Source organism: Girardinichthys multiradiatus, chromosome Y (genome assembly GCF_021462225.1).
Source record: "Girardinichthys multiradiatus isolate DD_20200921_A chromosome Y, DD_fGirMul_XY1, whole genome shotgun sequence".
In the NCBI taxonomy this organism is placed as follows: Eukaryota; Metazoa; Chordata; class Actinopteri; order Cyprinodontiformes; family Goodeidae; genus Girardinichthys; species Girardinichthys multiradiatus.
This window is the reverse complement of record NC_061818.1, coordinates 13227912-13250453: the sequence shown is the minus strand read 5'-3', so window position 1 is coordinate 13250453 and position 22542 is coordinate 13227912. Positions and strand designations below refer to the sequence as shown.

At 39.1% G+C, this 22542-nt stretch overlaps 1 protein-coding gene across 1 annotated transcript in view; it reads right to left on the bottom strand.

Moving 5' to 3' along the window:
- Nucleotides 1-17412, bottom strand: part of LOC124864455 (netrin-1-like) — a 61567-nt gene extending 44155 nt beyond the window's left edge. The window contains exon 1 of the mRNA XM_047359237.1: nt 16382-17412. Within this exon, the coding sequence (XP_047215193.1) occupies nt 16382-17396 (1015 nt within the window). The 5' untranslated portion in view covers nt 17397-17412. The remainder of the gene's footprint in view (nt 1-16381) is intronic.
- Nucleotides 17413-22542: the final 5130 nt, after the last annotated feature.

Here is a 22542-nt window from a genome sequence, read left to right as displayed (position 1 = left end):
AACTGATTTATGTTCTCAAAAACTAGTTTCAAAATGTTTTGATCTGCTTTGTTAAATTAATTTAAAAAAAGCTTTAAACGAACCATTAAAATCACTCTATGCAGTCCGTCTTTCCAGATAGAATAATTCATACCACCAAGATAAATCATGTAGAAGCTGTGTATTTTTCAAAGTGATTTGAAATGACTGTGCAAATGACTGTCTGTTTTGAAGAAAAAAATATACGTCCTTGGAAGAAACTGCGTATTTTGTAGAAGAGGAGCTGTCTCATTTCGATTTTTGTACAACTTTTTTCTTGTAATATTACAACTTCATTGTGGTAATATTATGACTTTATTCTCGTATTATTACGACTTTATTCTAGTAATATGTTTTGGCTATATTCTCATTTTATTATGACTTTATAGTAGTCTAATAGTATGACTTTCTTCTTGTAATATTACGACTCTGTTCTTGTAGACGTAATATCATGGCTTTATTCTCATAATTTTCAAAAAAATTATTTCTCTCAGTCTGGCCCTAATACTCCATCACACCTACCCACACAAGCAAATTACAAAGTTGAACAATTAGGAAGACATCGGTTTAAAGTATTTTAGACCTTAACCACATGAGAGAAGATCTCTCTGCAAACAATCTTCGTTTCCTTTCAAAGCATTTCTTATAAAACTTCATTATTAGAAATATCGTCACTTATCCATACAAATATCAATGATCCAAAATGTGAAAGTAACCATCCTAGGCCTGTAGGTGACGAGGCAATAAAATACATCAAAAACAAAGATAAAGGGGCGAAGCTTAAGATGTGGTGTTGCTTGTTTGACGTGCTCAGGGTTGATGATTAGCTTAGATGAGGGGCTATGACATTATTTTCTTTGAATAGTTGCTTTTTCAATATCTTCATGAAAATCCAACAAATTAAAACACCTCAAAGTGATGTCGGCTTAAGTTTTTCCCCAAAAAATATGTCATAATAGTCATTTCATCAAAAAAATTATATTAATTTTGGGGCCCTCAAAACCTTAGTAAGCCGTTGTTAAAGTCTGGCCCAGCTGACATTAAATCTTTTAATTAGCATCATTGATAAAGAAAATAATAAAATAAAAATCTAACAACATTTCAAAAGAGTAAAAACTGGTGGGTTCATTTTTTTTCTGCTGAGTGAAGAGAAAAGGTTTCACAATTTATGTCTGACCTTTATGTTTATCTCCTCTACAGAGGATCTCTTCTACAGAAATAGATGTGAATTGTTGCTAAACAGTGAGTGGGTGTCATTTGTGTTGGTTCCTATTTGAAACTAGACCTCCAAATATCAGATATTTTTAGTAAATTTTATTACTTTTATTTCTCGCTCATTTTAAAACAGAAAACAAAACAAGAAAGTGAAATGACTTCAAAATATAGATAATGGATCTTCAGCATGGCTTTTAGAGCACAAGTAATCCTCTTCTACCTCCCTAATAGTTTGCAGTGGATGGAAGTCTAGGACTAAACTTTATGTAGAGGTGATAGGGGTGAGCAGTATAGAGAGCAGCTGAAACACTAGTTATTAAATGTTACAACTTTCAGCGTATATGAAGGCAGGATAGCATCTTTTACTTTATGTTTCTTCCTCACGATTGATACGAACCACATTCAAATATGTTACAAGCTTAGTTATCAACATGTCACATCAAAACATGCTAGCTTTGTTAGCATCCCAGCAAACTAACTCTAAAATCAGATATTCTAAAACAAGTTCACCCCACCAAAGTCATAATTCTAAGTGGTAAAGTAGACTGAAGCCAAGTATACCTGAGGTGAACTTCTGAGTTTTTATCTCATTGAAACGGCAGCAGACCTACTGCTGCACAACACCTATTAGTGAACACATTCCTTTAGCATTTAAAATTCATGGAAACGTTGGTTTTGTCTTGTATTGCTAACAGCAGTTAGTGCTACGACAAATTGCAAATTCCATTGGTTTCCCCGAATTCCAAACATAATGTGCTTCACTCAGATGTGGTTTCATTCCCAGATCCAAACTCCGACTTCAAAGAAAACGTGGACATAACATTAATGTTGAGGTTGTCGCTAGTCAGAGATGGAAATTACAGTGTTTTTGATTAATATCTCACTGATTGTACAAATGCATTTTTTTAATTGAAAAATGAAATGTTTTAAAAAAAATTCAAAATATTGTAACTCAGGCTGAAGCTATGCAGCAATGATGCCAGATTGGGGAAGAGTCCAATATTCTAATTTAATGCAACAACCTCTTTTGTATGTCCACTGTTTTCAGAAAGCTGCCTGTAGATACTTTTACAGAAGCCTGCAGTTCATGGGTTGCTGTTCTCAGTGTAAACTAACATGGTCCCAGTGCTGAGGTCATTCTTTTTCCAAGCTATCAACCTAGGAGGGAAGCAGATATTACTTGTTATCACAGGCTCATTTTCCAGTGAAACTGACCTTCTTCCTTTGTGTAAGCATACTTCACATTGCACACATGCACACACGCGCAGATGCCTGCATGCCGTGGATAGCTGGATGTTGCCTGAATGTACAACACACAAGCAGTGCCCAGATTTTTCCTGTGAGCGGGCAAGGGAGGAAACTGTCTGCTGAATGTCTCAAATCTGTACCGATCACCAAGAGGAAGGAAATTGCTTTCCACTGATTTGGAGGAATCACGAGCTATCTGCCCCACGGTAGCCATGGTGACCTGAACGAGCGATGAGAGGAGGATGGAAACTATCTCCACAGGGACTAGGGCTGAGAGAGTTACGGCGGCTTAGATCACGTCTTGATTCCCTGTCTGAGGATGATTCTGTACTCCCAGTCAGACGGAGACATCTGTCTCCACCTCACACACAAACACACATAGAGGGAGGAAGGTGATGAATTCCCAACTCTTCCCGCTTTTGAGCAGATGTGGAACCCTAGGATATTTATAGTCAATTTGGGAGCAATATGTGGTAACCAGTGAGATTTCCCTCTGCTGTATCTATCCTGCTGGATATCCCCTCAAATCCAATAAGTGGCTTGTCGTTCTCTCTCTGAGAAAAATTGCACACTGGGGTGTGTGAGTGATGGAGACAGAGAACAGGAGGATGTGGAAATCCATTATGGGGAAACAGATCCACTTGGAGACACCCACACAGACGTTATATGGAGAAATAAATATGAAACTGGATCCAACAACTTTATTTCCTCTTTAACGCTGACTTTTTTCATTGTCTTTACTTTGAGCAAAAGTGCTCTGGAAAAGTTGGTTCTAATAAAAAGCGAAGTCTGGCAACTGGACACCGACAATATTGATATTTGCTGGAAAACAAAACAGCAGTCACATTTGATTTACATAATTTTCACGAGACAATGCTGGAATACTTTCCTAAAAGAACAGCAAATCCCCTGCAGACTCATTGTACGTTTTTATTTTTTATTATACAGCATTTGTAAAAATATTCAAAACCAGTAAAATTTTTCGCATTTTGTCAGAGTCTCTAACTGAGATTTTAAATGTTGTTAAGACAGAAAGAAAATACATTTAAAAAAATAAAAATGACATGATTTTCACCATTTCACAAATCAAAATATAAAAGTCTGAAGTGTTGCCAGTGGACTTTGACTAGGTAATTCGAACACATAAGAAGTGCTTTGATCTAAACAATTCCCTTGCAGCCAAAGGCTGCAAGTCGTTATCCTGCTGGAAGGTGAGCCTCCCCCCCAGTCTTACGTGTACAGTTTGGCTCTTCTACATGTTTGCTGCATTCTCTACATTGCTTGTGACTTTTTTTTCAATGGTCTTACATAACAACCATATTTGTGGAGTGCCCAACTAATAGTCGTCTCTCACCTAGGCTGTTGATCTCTGCAGCTCCTCCAGAGTTAGCATGGACCTCTCAGCTACTTCTGAGGGGGGGGGGATGGTCGTGTCAACAACTCAGCAGGAAAAGATGGTCCCTGCCAAAGCAGCTTAGCTTTGCTTGCACTGAGGAGTTCCTAAATGCTTTTGACGGGAATGTGGGGGGTTGGGGGGACATGGCACTGTGGGTGAGACGGGTAAGTGACACTGATGAAGCGTGTTGTGTGTGGGCGTGAAAGCGGTGTTGTCTCTGAGCCGGCTGTGTCGGGTGGCAGCGCAGCAGGGGAGCTAGTCGGGGGACTGAAGCTGAGCTGTGGAGCGTGTCACTCCCCTGATCCATTAATCATTCCCAGCCTGCCCTGCCTCAGTGGCTCAAAAAGGGCCAAAAGTGCACGCACTAGGTGGTCCTGATGCCACCCCATGAGGCCCCAGTTGACTCAGCTCCATGTAGACAGACAGTGGACACAAAGAGCTGAGCATCCACCCGTTCACACTGACATGCACTCATTACAGGCGGGAACAACTCTTCACATGAACTAACAAAATAAAATGGCCAAAACCCCCTAAAAATTCTAAATTATCAACTAATTGTACCAGAGAGGTTTCCTATTCTGAGTTGAGACTGAAACATTTAAAAATGAGCGTGATCTGAGACTAAACCAGCCTTGTGTACATCTGTTATTGCTACATAACAAAGGCTGTCAGCTAATATTAAAATAATCTCTTATTACAGTGTGCTGCAAAACATTTTTTCATATTATGACCATAAACCTCAACATATTTTATCAGGGTCTATGTGATGGACTAACACAAAATAGCATTTAATTTTAAAGTGGCATATTGTTTTTACTTTTTTTTACAGAAAAACACAAAACTGACATTTCACATTATCCAGAACACACTATCAACATTGTGAAACATTGTGATGCTTTCCTCAGCTGGGACAGGGTTGTTGATCTAGTGGGAAGAAGGATGGATCTAATTACAGGGCAATACTGGAACAAAACTTGTTAGAGGCTGGAAAAGGCAACAGGGGTGTTTACCTTCACTTTAAAAGTAAAGCTGGTAGAAATTTGTCCCAAAAGGCTTGCGGCTGTAATTGCAGGGAAAAGTGGCTCCGCAAAGTATTGACTGAGGGAAACGATGGAGACGGTGATCATGCATCAACAAAACCAAAGTAATGTGGTTTGGAAGGAAAAGTAATTTACAATAATTTACACTTCCAAACATCGCCACCGCAGAAGGTACAGCCATTGACCAAGTTTCTGAATATAAATACTTGGGTATCTGGCTGGATAGTTGTCTTTCATTCTCACAGCACATCACTAGGTTACAATCAGAGATCAAGTCCAAACTTTGTTTGTTTTAGCGCATGCATTCAATCTTTTACTTCTTTTGCGAGGAAAACCTTTGCCTAAATGACATTCATGTCCATGTTTGACTATGGTGATACCATATAAAGCTAATCTCCTAAGTTTTCATAGCAGAAACATAAAACTGTTGTTTGTATTCTACTGTAAACTGTTCATCCTTATAAAACTGAAGGAAAATCCAATGGTATGTGTTTATTTCTAAATGTCTAATCGGTCTGTCCGCATCCAATCATTGTCATTTGTTACATGCTTCTCTGCCTCCCTATAGACCACGCTCCGCCCAGCTCATTATGCTTAATGTTATAATGAATATGTTTTCTGAAACCTGCACATGTTTCGGCTAAAATGCTTAGTGTTTATTCTATGTGTCACAGTATCGTTTTTTATGATTTTAACAGCATTCTTATAACTTGTAAACAGTTTATATGTTGTTGTAATGATGTGTTGCCTGTTGTGCCCTTGTCTCTCTCCACAAGGTCGTTATTGTATATAAGGCTTTGTTCTAATTAACCTACCTGGTTAATTAAATAAATAAATAAATAAACTGCGTGCTACATTAGACTTTCTTTACTAAACAGCCTAAACATTTAAGATTAGACTGTTTTTTTACTGAGTAGGTGAATCTTATCCATCAAGAAGTGAGATTTTTCTAACCCCTTTGGGCACTGATACCTAAAAGAATGAGCAGTTCAAACTTCATGTCTCAGAACCACAACAACTGCACCAAACACATTTTCATTCTGGATTTAATTTCTGTACAGGTTAGTCACTTTATAGAAGAAGTGACATAGCTAAGGTAATAATCTTGAAACAAGCTGAAACTGTAACAGCCACAACCACAGCATGCTACTGTTACACTGCAGCTTTAGGTACTGTCACAACATTATATTATACAAGAGCTAATAATTCTTGCTTTAACTTTTGTTCAACATGCTGAATCTGTGACTCAGTCAGTGAGGGATCCTCCTCCAACAAACTGTATTAGCCAATCTGTTGTTGAAGTAAATATGGCAGACCTGTAAGATCAAATAAGATTCTGCACTCCAACTTTTATTAATATGGGCATTATGGCTCGGCTCACCACACAAGGCAACAGCAATGGAAAATGTGAATTGTTGTCATTTGTTTTCTAAATGAAGTTTAAATAGTTTATTTCCTATTCCACTGCTGTTCAATAGAGCCTAGATTAAAGGACAATTAACACTATTTTAAGGAATCTGGTCAACGTTTGATCATTTTTAGTTGCATATACAATGCAAAAAATATGTACACTGTACACTGGGCCAGACCTGAATTAGGTTTTTCTTAACTAAACAAAGATTTTATTTTAATGCTGTTAAAATCTGGAATTTGGAAATATGTGTTTTGCATCAAAACACAAAAAAACACTACTTTGTGGCATCAGGAACACTATACATTAAACAAGAAAGCAGAAATCCAGGGTTATTGTTTTAAAGTGAAATCTTTTATCACTAAAAGTAAAAAAAAACATTGTTAATTAAAGAAGGATGCCACGGACTGTTTATGCTGGAGATCAGTCATCAAATGTTTTCTAAACCTTTTTTTGCACATATTATGTTTTAAAAAACCGTGCTGTATCGATATGCTTCAGAACCATAAACGTGTTAATCAACAAATATTGCATAAAGGATCAGCGAATTAAATCAAAGTGAGCAACCTCAACTCATAACACTGTGACATCCCGCAAAACTGCCATCCACCACTTAGTTGAACAAAATTGTTCAGCCTGCTCCATAAACCCTGGGCAAAACTTTTTTTTTTTTGTTTTTTGGCTTTAAACATCACGTCTGTCTTGAATTATGAGCTCAACAAAACAAAATCCTCAAAACATACCGCGTTTACCCAGAGGACACTGGACTGTAGCAGAACATGGATTTTTCCCCCTCATTTTTAAATGCCCCAAATGCATTTCTTTGTTTTATGGTCTGACTGTACACAGAAAAACCTTTTACCAAATTCACACGGGCTTATGTTGCAAGAAACATTGGAAAGGAGCAGAACGAGAGCCAGATTCAGGAGCATTGTTCTCCGTTTGTAATCATGATGGAGTTAAATGAGGCTGGTTTCAAAACTGCAGCAGTTCCTGTTTTTTAAGTGCGTAAAGCCTGTGTCATGGACACACAATCAAAATGATAGAGGCTTTACTTGAACTGATAATATGAGTGACAGACTGTGTACTGTGGGATGTACTGAAATGTGAGGTAGTAGCAGTAATGTCTGCTTTATGCTGTTTCCATTGCAAAGGTCAATCACTTGAATCCAAAAGACAAAGTTAAACAAGAACAGCTCAAAAGCTATGAATCTCTTTTGGTTTACAGTGCCTTGTAAAACTATTCATAAGTTTGAACCTTGAACCTTTCCACGTTTGGTTGCATTGCAATGTTAAACTTCAATCTTATTATTGCGTGTTTATCTAACAGACCAACACAAACTTGCACTTAACCATCAAGAGGAAGAAAATAATTAAACATTCACCAGATTATACAAAATATGAAAAGTGTGGTGTGCATATTTAGTCAGCCTGTTACCCTTAAACAAAACTGAGTACAACTATTAGGCTTTAAAAGTATTCACACGAGTTCACATGTTTGTGTGTCTAATAGAACACACAGCAATCTCCAAAGTGAAGCATGGTGGAAGCAGCATAATGCTGTGGGGATACTTTATTTCAACGGATGGAGCTAAATACAGGGCAGCTATCTTTTTAAATGTAGAGCACAACTGAAACGGCAATTTGCATGTTTTACCTCGCATTTCCAAATAGATTTAGGCCTGAACTTTGACTGGGCCATTCAAACACATGAATGTGGTTTAATCTAAATCATTTCATTTCTGGGTGTATGTTGAGGGTTGCTGTCGTGCTGGAAGGTGAACCTCTGTCCCAGTTTCAAGTCTTTTGCAGCTTCTAACGGGCTTTGAACATAGAACCCCCTTACTGCAAGTCAGTGCTTACAGTGCTTACAACTGTGCCTCCATACACCCTCATATTTAAGAGATAATTAAAGAAAATCTGTTTACAACTCTCCAAGATAACCATAGAAATGAAATAAAACATAATTCACAAATGTCTGGCGAAGCTTCAACTGTTTACACAAAAACCAACAAGGTGTGATGCAAAATGATGGTAAAATGTGTATGGCTTAAAGTTTCTAAAATGAGCTCCCCTGAGCAATGATGTGTTCCAGATGACTGAGACTCCTTGGTCCATCTGACAGGCTGTGGACTCCTGGTGGGAAATATGACTGTGTTCCACTTTCCATCCATCTGGAACACCAAAAAAAATCCCAGTGTTTCCTGACCTAGACAAACTGTTTGTATCGTTTTATCTATTTGATCTCGTCTATTGATATTGAAAGTATAATGTATTTTGAGATGAGATCAGTAGCTCTTCCAGTTGTAAAATCTTGTACAGATTTCCTTGTTTATATAGCAATTTTCACAAATGAAAACACAAAGTGCTTTACAGTAAAAGCCCATTAAACAAGATACGTTTATCACATAACACAAAATAGTGTGTGATGATGAGCTGGAGGATATCTTTTTTTATTTTGGCATTATGTCAGGTCTTTGACTAGGCCATTCTAACTCATGAATATATATTGATGTAAACCATTGATGTAAACCATTCTATTGCAGCTCTGGCTGTATGTTTAGGGTCATTGTCGTGCTGGAAGTTGAACCTGCAACACAGTCTTAGGTCTAATGCGGGATCTGACAGGTTTTCGTAGAGGATAGTATTTAGCTTAATCTATATTCTCATCAACTCTGACCAGCCTTCCTGTCCCTACTGAAGAAAAGCATTCACTCATCATAATGCTGCCACCAGCATGTTTCATCATGAGAATGATATATTAAGGGTGATAGCAATGCAGCATTATTTTTTCACCACACTCAGTGTTTTGTATGTAGACCAAAAAGTCAGAGTTTGGTCTCATCTGACCGGAGCACTGTTTTCTATCATGTTTGATGTGTTCCCTACCTGGCTTGTGGCAAACTGCAAACTTCTTATGCTTTCTTTCAACAATGGCTTTCTTTATACAACCATTTCATAAGGGCCAGATTTCTGAATTATACTACCAATAGTTGTCCTGTGAATAGATTCTTCACCTGAGCAGAGGATCTCCACAGCACCTCCAGAGTTACCACGGCTGCTTCTCTGATTAAAACTGATCTTGCCCTGCCCTGTCTGTTTAGGTGGACACCCATGTCTCGGTAGATTTGCAGTGGTGCAAAAATCTTTACATTTTCAGATGGATTCCACAGAGCTCTGTAAAGTGTTCAAAGCTTCTGATATTGTTTTATAACCTGGCTCCACAACTGTCTTGTCATTTGTTCACTAATTTTCTCTGATAACATCTGAGGCCTTGACAGCACAGCTGGATTAAATTACAGACAGTTGGACTCTGTTTACTAATAAGTTGACCTTTAAAGAAAATTATCTACCTTAGATGTAATTCAGGGGTATCAGCCAAATGAAGGCAAATATACGGCACACTTTTCAGATAGTTGTAAAAAAAAAAATGAAAACCATGTAATATTTACAGATCATAATATGTGCTACTTTTTGTTCTTCTGTCAAACAAAAATCTAATAAAATGCATTAAATTTGTGGCTGTGAGGTGACAAGCTGTGAAATTGTTCAAGTGAAATTGATATTGTTGCAAGGCACTATAAGTCAGTCTAATCGTTTGCAAACAGAGCCTGTTTCTGTTACTATTTTGCATTATTTTTCTTCAATTCATGTGGAAAAAAGCACCAAACTAAACAATGGCAATAGATGGCTCTGATTATCACACAAAGGCGAAGACACAGAGGCAGAGGAGGCAGAAGAGGAGGGAAGGAACCAAAACACGGCTTCTGTTTCAAGAACATATATCACATCACGCTGTAGAAAAATACCTCTCTCCCATCACACGGGCCGGTGCCGTTGGAGCCTGAAATGAGTCCCAGATGGGAAGCAGGTCTCGTATGGCCTAACCGGTCAGAACCAACTACCATGGATTCTTCCTGCTCTCTCAAGGGAATCAAGTTTTGACTGTATACAGATCTATAATTGTTTGTTAAATCTTTTCATAACACAAATTTGTTCATAACTGGTGCAGTTGGCAGAAGTGGTTCTGGCATAAATAGTATCCTGGGCAAGCCTGCTTCTTCCCCACCCTAAACCCTCAACCATACACACTCACACCCCAAATAAAGCCCGTTCTGCAAAACAATTAATAATTTAATCTGTATAGTATAAGTAAAGGAGTTAGAAAATTACAAATCACAACCTGTGTCAGTAAACAGTAAAGAATAATTTGGCCAGAGTTTGACCAGTCTACATAGTGCTTTTCAAACTTGTCTCAGTCTAAGCTGGTTCTAATCGCCATAAAAATTTAAAGTATTTTAGATTTTTTACTATAAATGATCAAATTCAATCCAGACTCTGTAAAAAGCCTTGAGACAGCCCTTCAGTGTGGCGACAAATCATGACTTGTGAATCCCCCTCAGAGTCATTCACCACCCACAATCGACAAGCATATTTCTCGCAGTGCTTTCACTGAGCACAACTGTCAGGAGCACTTAGAAACAAACAAAATAAAAGAAAATGACACACACCATCCCAAAGTTGGCGGAGGGCCTTATTTTCCATATCGAAAACTGCTATTGGCTGTCAATGATACTTTGACAGACTTGCATTTTTCCAACATTTGACAGGAAAAAATGTCTGTACCGACTAGTTTAGAATTACATTAATGTCAAACTGTTGTGTTTAAAAAAAAACATTCCGGCAAATGTATTAATTAAAATTTCATGGTTATTTAGTGTGTATTTTGATCATGCAAGCTACAGTATTAAAGCAGAGAGACAGAAATGGTCTGCACGGACTTGGAGCTGAGCCAACATCCAATTGATAACTACTTCAGTGGCCTTGCAGGTGGAAAGGCATCTCAGTATATTCCAAAATACTGTTCTGCATTACTTTTGTCTGTACACAGATCTTTATGCTTAGTTAGCAGAAATCTCGGAAGAATTTAAATTCACCTGTAACCACATAAAAATGCACCCAACCACAAAGAGAAGACTCTGTCGAGGTAAAAGAAAGGATGCTTAGGAACTAAATCAAGGGGGCACATGGGACACGAGAATGACTGGGCCAGAACAACGCATGATGGGGTGACACCAAAAACACGCTGAAAATTGAACAAGTGCAAAATTACACGTGTGAGTGACTGAGGCTACCATTTTCATCTTGCCTCAAAACCCACTTGGCAGACAAAAGTTTCCCACAGTTCGCTTCACAGCCCATCAGTCATGCAGAGAGTGGGGGGGGGTTACTCTCTAGGGTCAGGGCTACACCGAGCATGGAGAGAATATGAAGCAGCTGCCAGGGACACGAGGGCCTGGCCTGTCACTGTGTTGATTTTCTAACCACATTCATGCCGCAAAATAATGAATCTCTGCCAGGTTTTCATATGCAGTAATTAATTTGTACAAATGGAGACACAAACTTGTGAATTTGGTGGCATAGTGAATGTGGACAGTTTTAATCAGTAAGAACTGTATCATAACAGTGAACATTATCATGACAGATTTTATATTCCAACTATGGAGCGCCAGAAGTGCCCAAATCAAATAAACAAATAACTCTTAGAATAAATATTCATATATGTAACATTTTTTATAAAACTGGAAATACATACAACAAGATAATAAATAAATTAATAATTTAAGATCCTAAAATTAAAACCTTTATTATTTCCAATCGCCCTTAACTATAAAGAGTTAGCCTCATTTTAAAAATTTTTATTTATTTATGGCATATATAATTATTATAATGTGTAATTATTTAATGACCTATTTATTGGATTGTGACACTTTTGGCCTTCCACAGAAACATGGCTGTGTTGCTGTTCTACATCTTTTTTGGTCTCCCTTTCCACCTCTTTCTAGATGTTATAACCCTCTGTTAATGTTAATTTCATGCAGAGGTTCCAGCCCAGAAGCTCTGCAGCCTGCTGCCCCTTTAGGCATTTCAAACATCTATCCCAAACTAACTAACTCCCCCATTTTACTTTCTGATTATATTATGATTATTCAGACACCTCAGGGGTGGGGAGACCTGTACGGTCCTTTCTCGTTATTGTAAAATGTTCTAGTCATGTGCCTCCAGCTGATAAGAACTCAAAGGTTGCCTGCCAACATAAACGCCTTTTTTTAAATAAAAACATAATTATGGCAACCATGCACATAACGTCATGGGAACCTGACTGTGACTTACTTCCTTGATGCCTGCCACCAAGAGGGGAAACCAACTCTCCCATAACCACATCTTTTTCTTCCCCTTGCTCCAATATCACAATGGTCTACAACAAAGGGACACCAGTTGTTGCTATAGAGGCAGTTCCGAGGCAAAAGCAAGCCAAGCCACCGCTTAGGGCCCGGAGGCCAGCAGGGGGACCCCAAGAGTGTGGTGGGCCCACATTTCATGCAAAGTAACTGTTTGCAAATAAATCTACACTATAAACAGGAGTTTCTGAGAGTATTAAATATTAGTCATTAAAATTATTTGAACATTTTCAGGTTGAATAATGGTTACATTCTACACTGACTACTTTATCTTGGGAAAAATCTGAAGTAAACATTTGATCAGATGTTGGTTCAGTTAGAGTTTTTCTCACTGGTTGTGTGCGGCTGATGTGTTTATATGGTTTGTAATATGTCTGAACATATCAACACAGTAAAAGGTTAGAACTGTTATTTAACTAGTGGTTGGTAGAGGTAGCCAGTCCGTCTCGGCTCTGTAGAGTTTTTATTGAAGTGCTGTACATTAAACATGACTGGCAGACCATAAGATGAACCCTACTTATTCTATCAAAAATAAGAAGTGATGACATTCTGTCAAAAAAGTTGAATTAAGACGTTAATTGATGGCTCACTTGTTAACATGTTGTTTAATTGTGTGTAATTTAACAATGTGCAAACCATCAAGCACAATCCATTCAAAAGAGAGATTGGTGACGTTGTGGTGGCTGTTGAGTAATGATCTGAACCGTGCTTGGGCACTTTTGGTCATATAGACGCTCTAGGCTGGTCAGTAGAAAATCCAAAAAGTAAGATTAGAGACTAGAGAAGAGCCTGTTTTTATTTGAAAAACAGACTTTTACTTTGAAGGTAACTACTGTCTTCTGTTTGGGTCAATATATTAGCACCCTAATATACTGTATGTACTAATGTCGACTTATGCTATAAAAAGAGACAGATACAGTACATGGACTACAAAGTAAGGACTGAAAAAGACTAATAATTTAGCAAAGAATTGTTTGCAGTACAACATTTATTTTTCACTATTTCCAGTTGTCATGAATGCACACTTAGCATGCTGGTAAGATATTCCATCTGTTGGATGAGGGTAATCAAAGCTATCATGTGACGCTTTAGGAAAATGTATTGCCCACCTCTCGTCTTGACTGAGTCCCCGACTAAAATTCTGTTTTGGGGCCCATGCAACCTTGGGCCAGCTCTGGTGTCAGGCCACCCTTCCTATTATTTCCTTTGTATGGTTCTTCTGCAGTTTTATCTGATGACACCACTTTCACAAAGCAAGAGAAGGTGAAGCAGAGGGGTGGGGAGGCCTCCCACTGACAGTGAGATGGATGCCACAAGTGACATGCTTTTGTTTTCTTAAAATGCGACCACATGTGGGCGAAAGTCGGAGGCCAAAAGGAACAACTTGTTCACTTGTTCCATTTGGTTGAGCATTCTACAGCAATGGCGAGCCTCGTTACTTCTCCTGATTTGTCTCGCCGTGGCTCAGAGAGGCCTGAGCTGTTGATATAAGCCCCTGCTGCTCTGTTGGAAATAGACATCACAGCAAATAACACTTGGATTCAAATTACTCAATGCTTTGTTCCCCTCTGTGAATAGTTTACCGCTTCTAAAGTGACAGTTTATACTCTACGTGCCAGAGATGTCAATAAAACAGCCCTAATCGGCCCTGCGATCTGTAACAACACCTGCTTATGGAAACACATCCTGCCCCTGCAGTCTATCTGCTGTGATGTTTCCTTCCTATTAAAGCTGTTGCTGCAGTCGAAAGTGTCGTTCTGTGCACAATTATGCATTTGGAGGACGTTCTGCCCTTCACCTTGATTGTTGATGATATATTTTCACTGGTAAAAAATACATACTCTTTAAGGATGAAATGTTTTTATGTAGCTCTATAAAACAGACACACATTTCTCATTAAAAAAAACAATAATTTGCCGTATGTGAAGTTCTTAAATTTTGATAAAAAGAACTCACCTACTTTTATTTTTTTGTCTGTCAAAAAAAGATTGTATGTTTATTTTGAGGAAATCATCTTTCTCATTACCAATGACTTAGTTTCTGCACAGCCTATTAAAATAATTCCCTCCATCCATCCATCCATCCATCCATCCATCTTCTACATCTGCTTTCCTTGCAGGGTCTCGCGTGTAAACTGAATAGGCAGTTTTCTTCAAATTCTTCAAAGCCCAACACGGGAGGGGGCATCTAAGTCTTTAGTTTGAAATGATTAACATTTAAATCAAACACAATAGTTTGTGAACCTAGGCATGTAGAAAGCCATGAGCACCACACATCCCCAAACCACTGCCATCAAACTGAAATGTGCTTGATTTATATAATTATGATTACTTGTATAGCATTTATAACATAATTTCTCTTGTTTACCCCACTTTTCCTCTTCTAAATCTTTAGAATTATTAAGTATAAATATATGTGACTTGATATTATTTTTAAAGTCTACATGTTGGGTTTGTGGTCATGAAAAAGGTTACAAACAAACACAATCATGATTTTCTTTTTTTTTTAAAGAATAGTGCACCCTCGTTTTAGAATTCAGGACATTATAAGTGTGATTAGTCCAAGGTTTTATGCTCTAATATATTACATAATATAGATCATATTAAATAAAAACACAACCAGTGTAATCAAATTATTAAATGTGCAATATTTCTTTCAACCTATACATTTCCCTAAGCCCCCCTATAATTATATAGGGGGGCTTAGGGAAATTTTAGGGCAGCTTCAGCTCCCCTAAAATAAACCTAATGACACCAATGGTAAGATCGAAGATCTTAGGGTTTTTTTTCCGATGAGTGGCCTTCCTCTATCCATGCACTGTGCTTTTGTGATTGTGATGCCAGGTTATTTTTAAAAAGACACTAAAAAACTTCAAATTGCTTCAGTAATGTTGCATATACATGTCCAAACTAAGAAGGGATAGATGAGACCGGATATGGTGTTTTACAAAAAGATCATGTAGGAGTAGGACTGAAAAAGATTTTAAGACAGTGATTTAGAAGTTAAATTCAGCAGGAAAGCAGGTTTTTTGTCCAGAGAATATTGTTAACAAAGCCTAACTGTTGGTGTTAATGTATTTAAATAATGATAATATATATATATATATATAAATGCACATATGAAAAATAAACCAAACTGAAAATTTGGCTCTGGATTTTATTTGTATTCAGATCTTGTGTATGACGTTAGGTCTAGTAACGCCCCTGATTCAGACATAGCTCAGATTTATCCACTTTTCTTTTTTTCTTCTTTGAATGTTGTTCCTTTTTAACAAAGGAGGAAAAACCAGATGACTTAATAAAAGGGGAAAGTGAAGATGCTTGTTAGTCTTGAGTTTACAGTCAATGAGGACCCAGCATGTCAGTTATGACAGAGGGGATCATCCGCATTCAATACAATTTGCACACTTATGGCAGCAGCAGTAAAACTGATCTCAGCTTGTAGGTTTTAAAGCTATACTTAGAAAGATGATTTTAGGTTATGAAGTGTCCCGTAAATATTGTTAACCAGCGCTGTGTAAAATGTTTCTTGTATTTTATTAAATATACGTGCGCATATATTGCCTAAATTGTACGTCAAAAATAAATATAAATTAAATTAATTAACTTGGGTAAAATTATCTCAAAAATATGTTAGAATTTAAACACATGTTTTCGTTACATCTAATAAAGTTTTTTGAGCTGCAAACGTTCCACCGAACATTTTTAATTCAAATCACCAAAAATAAATTGTGCGCAATAGTTGAATTGTTTAAATTCTAACAAATTTAATATTTTCAAAATAAGGTATAATAAAAAAACTTCCCCCTTACCGACACACTCGTTTGCCTCTCTGGCCGTGGCGCGCTGCCACGGTCGGTCATAGTGGAACGGCTTGCACCTGTCGCACTCCGGGCCCGCCGTGTTGTGTTTGCACTCGCACACAAGGTTCCCCTCTCTGTCTTTGACGCACTTTGATGCGTGCCCGTTGCACTTGCACCGTCCTCCGACCTGCAGGTCCGACACGGCGTAGAAGTAGGAGTCGCGCGCCAGCTCCGAGTCGTCCTCGTTCTCGTCGCCGAAGGTGTGGAGGCGGCTGAAGATCACCTTGATGTCGGTGGCCGTGACCCAGTCCTGCAGCACCGGCGAGTTGTCGAAGTCGTGCGCCGACGGTCTGCCGTCCAGGGTGCTGAAGGCGATCAGGCCGCCGGTTAGAGGGTGCATGTCGGTGTGGGAGTCCGTGCAGATCGCTTCCTGCTCGTTCTGCTTGGTGATTGTCGCCTTGTTCTGCCGGTTGTACATCTTTTTGCACTGCGTGGAATAGAACTGGAACGGGACCCACGATTTGCCGTAGTCCATAGACTTGTAGATCGCCATGGACTCGGGTCTGGGCGAGCAGAACTGTAGGCTCACGTAGGTAACCTCGAACTTTTTCCCAAGTGATAGGGTCAGGGTGACGTTCTGTGGGTACTGTGCGTAGTTCTCAGACTGCCAACAGGTCAGGTTGTGCGGGTTGTTGAGGTCCGTCAGATAGGCGGGTGGATGGGACTTCTTAGGGTCCCCGGCGTCGCACGTGTGGCAGTCCCGGGTGCGCTCCTCTCCCTTCTCGGTCACCACGCAGTAGCGACCCGCAGGGGTGCCGCAGGTACTAGATACGCGCACGTCTTTCCCGAAAGCGGAGTTGACAAAGTCCGGGATGCACCTCCGGGGATTCCCGTTCTCATCGTAGCACGGGTCCGGTGGGGAGGACTGCGCGGCGAACATGCTCAGCCCGTATCCTGCGGAGGCACCTCCGGTCAGCACGCAAACTGTCAGCAGGGCGATCCAAGTCTCCAAAACCCTTCTCATGGTAGGACTAATCCGAGCGCCGCAAGGGCCGATGCGCTGGAACACAATGAATACACAGTTAGCACTTTACAGCACCTGCAGCAAATCCTAAGAGAAAATTAATTAGGGAGATCAGGAGAACCAGAGGAATGCACGGCAAAAGAAGGGCATGGTGCTGAATGTGTAGAGAAATCTTACAAAGGGAAAGAAAACTCCACCCAGACCACCACCTCTCAAATGCACAGCTCAGGCTGAAAGTGTTGGGCTCCGCAGAATTTGGAGAAAAAAGCCTATCCAGTTTACGCACGAGACAAAGGTGCAATAGTCTCTCCCTCCTTTCTGAAAATAAAAAAGAAGAAGGAGAAAGAGAAAGAAAAATAATTACAAATGCCTAACTGGCTGCCTGTCACTGCCTCAGCTCAGCCGGTCCCCGCTGTCACACCTCTGCCCACCTCTATCACTGTTTGTCCCATTGCCTCTCTATTCTAATGGGAGGAATAAAGAGAGGTCCACTAGTGTTAGAGCAGTGGAAAGCTTTTTTTTCAACCTTCTCCTTGCTATGTAAAAGGGAGTGGCGACATCTTGTGGTGAAATATCAGAATTAAATAAATATTTAAAAAAGCAAAAGGTCTCTTTTTCATTTATTCACAGTAACAGAATAAAACCAAACATTGAAAAGTTTATGCCAAGGGTTTCTATGCTTGAGTGATATGTTCAAAAGAAACACGTAAACTTCTTTAGCCTCCGTGATGTTAGATAAGACCTTTGCCAATGGAGAATTTCTATTTCGTTGCAGTGGTGCAAGTTTTCTTTTCTTCTATTATTATTATACTTTCTGTTTTCTCAATTATGTGTGGTTAAGCATAATTTCTTTTCAACACACAGCTAACACAAACTCTTCGAACTGAATCAATAAAACGGGTGTAACCTACTTTTTTTCATGTAGACTAATGGATATTTCTGTGCAGAAATAATAAATGTTTAGGAACTAAAATGTACTTTAAAATTAACTAAAAAACTAAATTAGTTGAATTGTACATAATTATTAAGGTCATTTTACTCATGTTAAAAAGAAGCAAAACATTAGTGAAATAAAACTAAACTTTAAATATATTCTGAGAGGCTAACATGCAAACCTTTCCCTAACAACTAAGGTTAAGTTTATTGGCAGTCACTGCCTGAGGGTCAAGAAGTCCAATTTTCTAGCACGATGTTAGCATTAGCACTATTGCAAGCTAGTTAAAGCTGTTCAATTCTAGCTCCAACAAAGAAATTTTATCAACAGCAAGCTTTAACTTTTACTGTTTTTTAGCCTTTAAGCACAAAAATTAAAACAAAGCAAGATGTAATTTGTTATAATATGTGCAAGCATATTTCATACACTGAAATTAGCATCTCTTCATTGGCTCCCTGTTAAATCCAGAATGGAATTTAAAATTCTCCTCCTCACATATAAAGCCCTTAATAATCTAGCTCCATCATACATCAGAGATCTGATTGTTCCATATGTTCCTAACAGAGCATTTCGTTCTCAGACTGCAGGTTTACTTGTGGTTCATAGAGTTTCTGAAATTACAATGGGAGGCAGATCTTTTAGTTATCAGGCTCCTCTCCTGTTGAACCAGCTCCCAGTTTTAGTCCATGAGGCTGATACCCTGTCTCCTTTATACAGGCTTAAAGTTTTTCTTTGTGATAAAACTTATATTTAAACTGGCATAGGTTATCCTGAGCTATCTCTATTGTTATGATGCTGCAAGCTTAGACTGCTAGAGGACATACTGACCAATATTCATCTGCTACTTTCTTCTACTACTCTCCTGTTTTGACTTTATGTTCCATCTCTGTTTTATCTGGCCTGCTGTTTGGCAGTGACACCTTCCTGGAGGGAGGCATCAGCTGGGCTACTGCTGCCAATGACATCGTGTTCTCTTCCTATAGATGATACACTTGACTGTCTTTCTGTGTTTAACCCTGTTTCTTTGCAGGCACAGCATTTGAAGAGGCTTTTCCTGCGACTAACCTTATCTGGGCTCTTTCGTCCTATGCACTAGCTTAGAGCTAATCAATTTAGCTGTGTTTCTCTCTTAGATGAAGTCACTAAAGGAGCTATTGCTGCCATTAAGCCTCTACTTTTTCTTTAACAGAGAAAGTACTCATGGACCAGTGCTTCTGTATTTATTGTGTCTTCTCTGTCTTCTCAAACCCCCAGTTTCCTCTGATAGAAAGCGTTTTACCAATTTGAAAAATAAGTAACTTCACAGAATTATCTGACATTTAGGATCAAACTGGGATGTATTTAATTGACTTTGAATCCGTCTCTATGATTGGACTAAATTGACTGTTTGTTTTGTTTAGTTTTTCGCATAGGGCTTTTAAGCAATCTTTGTTGCAAATTGGTGCTATATAAAGGAACTGTGTTAAAATAACGTTTTCATAAAAAAAGAAGAAATTGATTGTGTTAAACATTCATTAAACAATTTCAAACATAGCACATTACATTTTCACCAGATTCTAAAAGCATTTGAAATTTCGAACAAATGTATCCACATTTTAACACTTTTTTAGAATTTAACAAAGAATCAAAAAGCTTCAAATGGTTGTTTTCAGGTTGTAAGATTGATCATAACAGGAAAATAATATGCAGCTGGTCTAAGATCAAAAAAGAAGTTCATAATTGCAGATACATTCAACTGCACATTTATCTTATCTAAAAACCAATACAATCTTAATTACAGATTACAGATGCTTCAGCATGCTTTTTTTAAATAATCCAAACAGCTAATCCCGCCTACATTATATACTGTGCTGTCCACAGTTGGTCTGCACACACATATCATCAGGATTAATGATGGCTCAAATTGTGTGGCTAGTTGTATGTCCCCTAGCAGTGGAAGTGACAATATCATTGAACAAGATTTTTATTTTGAAATGTAGGCCTAAATTATGATCATGGCTCAGGTACTAGAGCTCAAAAAATAGTCCAATAGGACACTAACTGTACTATTTGCTCACAGATAGGTATCATTCTTGCATGTTAGCTCTGCCAAAATACACTGCTCGAAAAAATAAAGGGAACACTCAAAAAGTATTGTGTGTGGTCTCCACGTGCCTCTATGACCTCCCTACAACTCCTGGACATGCTCCTGATGAGACGGTGGATGGTCTCCTGAGGAATCTCCTCCCAGACCTGGACTAAAGCATCCACCAACTCCTGGACAGTCTGTGGTGCAACGTGACGTTGGTGGATGGAGCGAGACATGATGTCCCAGATGTGCTCAATTGGATTCAGGTCTGGGGAACGGGCGGGCCAGTCCATAGCTTCAATGTCTTCATCTTGCAGGAACTGCTGACACACTCCAGCCACATGAGGTCTAGCATTGTCCTGCATTAGGAGGAACCCAAGGCCAACCGCACCAGCATATGGTCTCACAAGGGGTCTGAGGATCTCATCTCGGTACCTAATGGCAGTCAGGCTACCTCTGGCGAGCACACGGAAAGAAATGCCACCCCACACCATTACTGACCCACTGCCAAACCAGTCATGCTGAAGGATGTTGCAGGCAGCAGATCGCTCTCCACGGTGTCTCCAGACTCTGTCATGTCTGTTACATGTGCTCAGTGTGAACCTGCTTTCATCTGTGAAGAGCACAGGGCACCAGTGGTGAATTTGCCAATCCTGGTGTTTTCTGGCAAATTCCAAGTGTCCTGCACGGTGTTGGGGTGTGACCACAACCCCCATTCGTGGACGTCGGGCCCTCAAACCATCCTCATGGAGTCAGTTTCTAACCGTTTGTGCAGACACATGCACATTTGTGGCCTGCTGGAGGTCATTTTGCAGGGCTCTGGCAGTGCTCCTCCTGTTCCTCCTTCCACAAAGGCGGAGGTAACGGTCCTGCTGCTGGGTTGTTGCCCTCCTACGGCCTCTTCCACGTCTCCTGGTGTACTGGCCTGTCTCCTGGTAGCGCCTCCAGGCTCTGGACACTACGCTGACAGACACAACAAACCTTCTTGCCACAGCTCGCATTGATGTGCCATCCTGGATGAGCTGCACTACCTGAGCCACTTGTGTGGGTTGTAGAGTCCGTCTCATGCTACCACGAGTGTGAAAGCACCACCAACATTCAGAAGTGACCAAAACATCAGCCAGAAAGCATAGATACTGAGAAGTGGTCTGTGGTCCTACCTGCAGAACTACTCCTTTATTGAGTGTCTTGATAATTTTCAAATTTTCCATTTGAACAACATCATGTGAAATTGATTGTCAATCAGTGTTGCTTCCTAAGTGGACAGTTTGATTTCACAGAAGTTTGATTTACTTGGAGTTATATTGTGTTGTTTAAGTGTTCCCTTTATTTCTTTGAGCAGTGTATATAATACAGGTTTTATGTAAGCATTGGAAGGCATTGAGAATTGCATTCACAAGGCCTCATTGGGCTAAAACTATTGGTCTCTTCTGGCAACTTAATACACAGGATGTTTACATTTTGTCAGCATACAGTAACAATCAATGGCATAATGTCTTCTCAAAACAATCATGGCATTTCTAAACTTCTTTTAACTTGGTTTGTTTGTATGTTCTGATGAAGGTCTCTCCGACCCAAAGCTCACATTAAAAGGTGAAATCTTGTACAGAATAAGTGTCCGGAAATCCTCTGTTTGCCTTTAAACTTCTTTTAATGCAACCATGACAGTTAAGTGTGCAGGGAAACCAAGATAAAACACGTAAATGAGCACTGAAGCAAAACAAATACTCTAAATTTAACAGAAAAGCTTTTAAAATAGAAATATATTTCAAGAAGTGGTTTAAAATACAACAGTCAGTGATTTTCACAGTGATGGTTCGTTAGCAATAACCTTTTTCTGTGCCTGTGTGAAATTTGTTCCACTCTTCTTTACTATGTTGTTTCAGTTCATGCAAGTTGGCAGATATTGATTTATGCACACCTTTCTTTTGCTTCCACCACAGTATTTAACAGGTTGAGGTCTGGACTTTGACTAGGCCAGTGCAAAACCTTGAATGATTTCTCACCCATTATGTTGTAGGTTTGAGTCTGATTTACTGTTTGTTTATTTTATTTTTATTGTTTTTACCAAATATGGTGCTGTGCATTATGGCCAAAAATCTCAACTTTAATGCCAGTTGTTCAACGAATATTGTTTCAGAAGT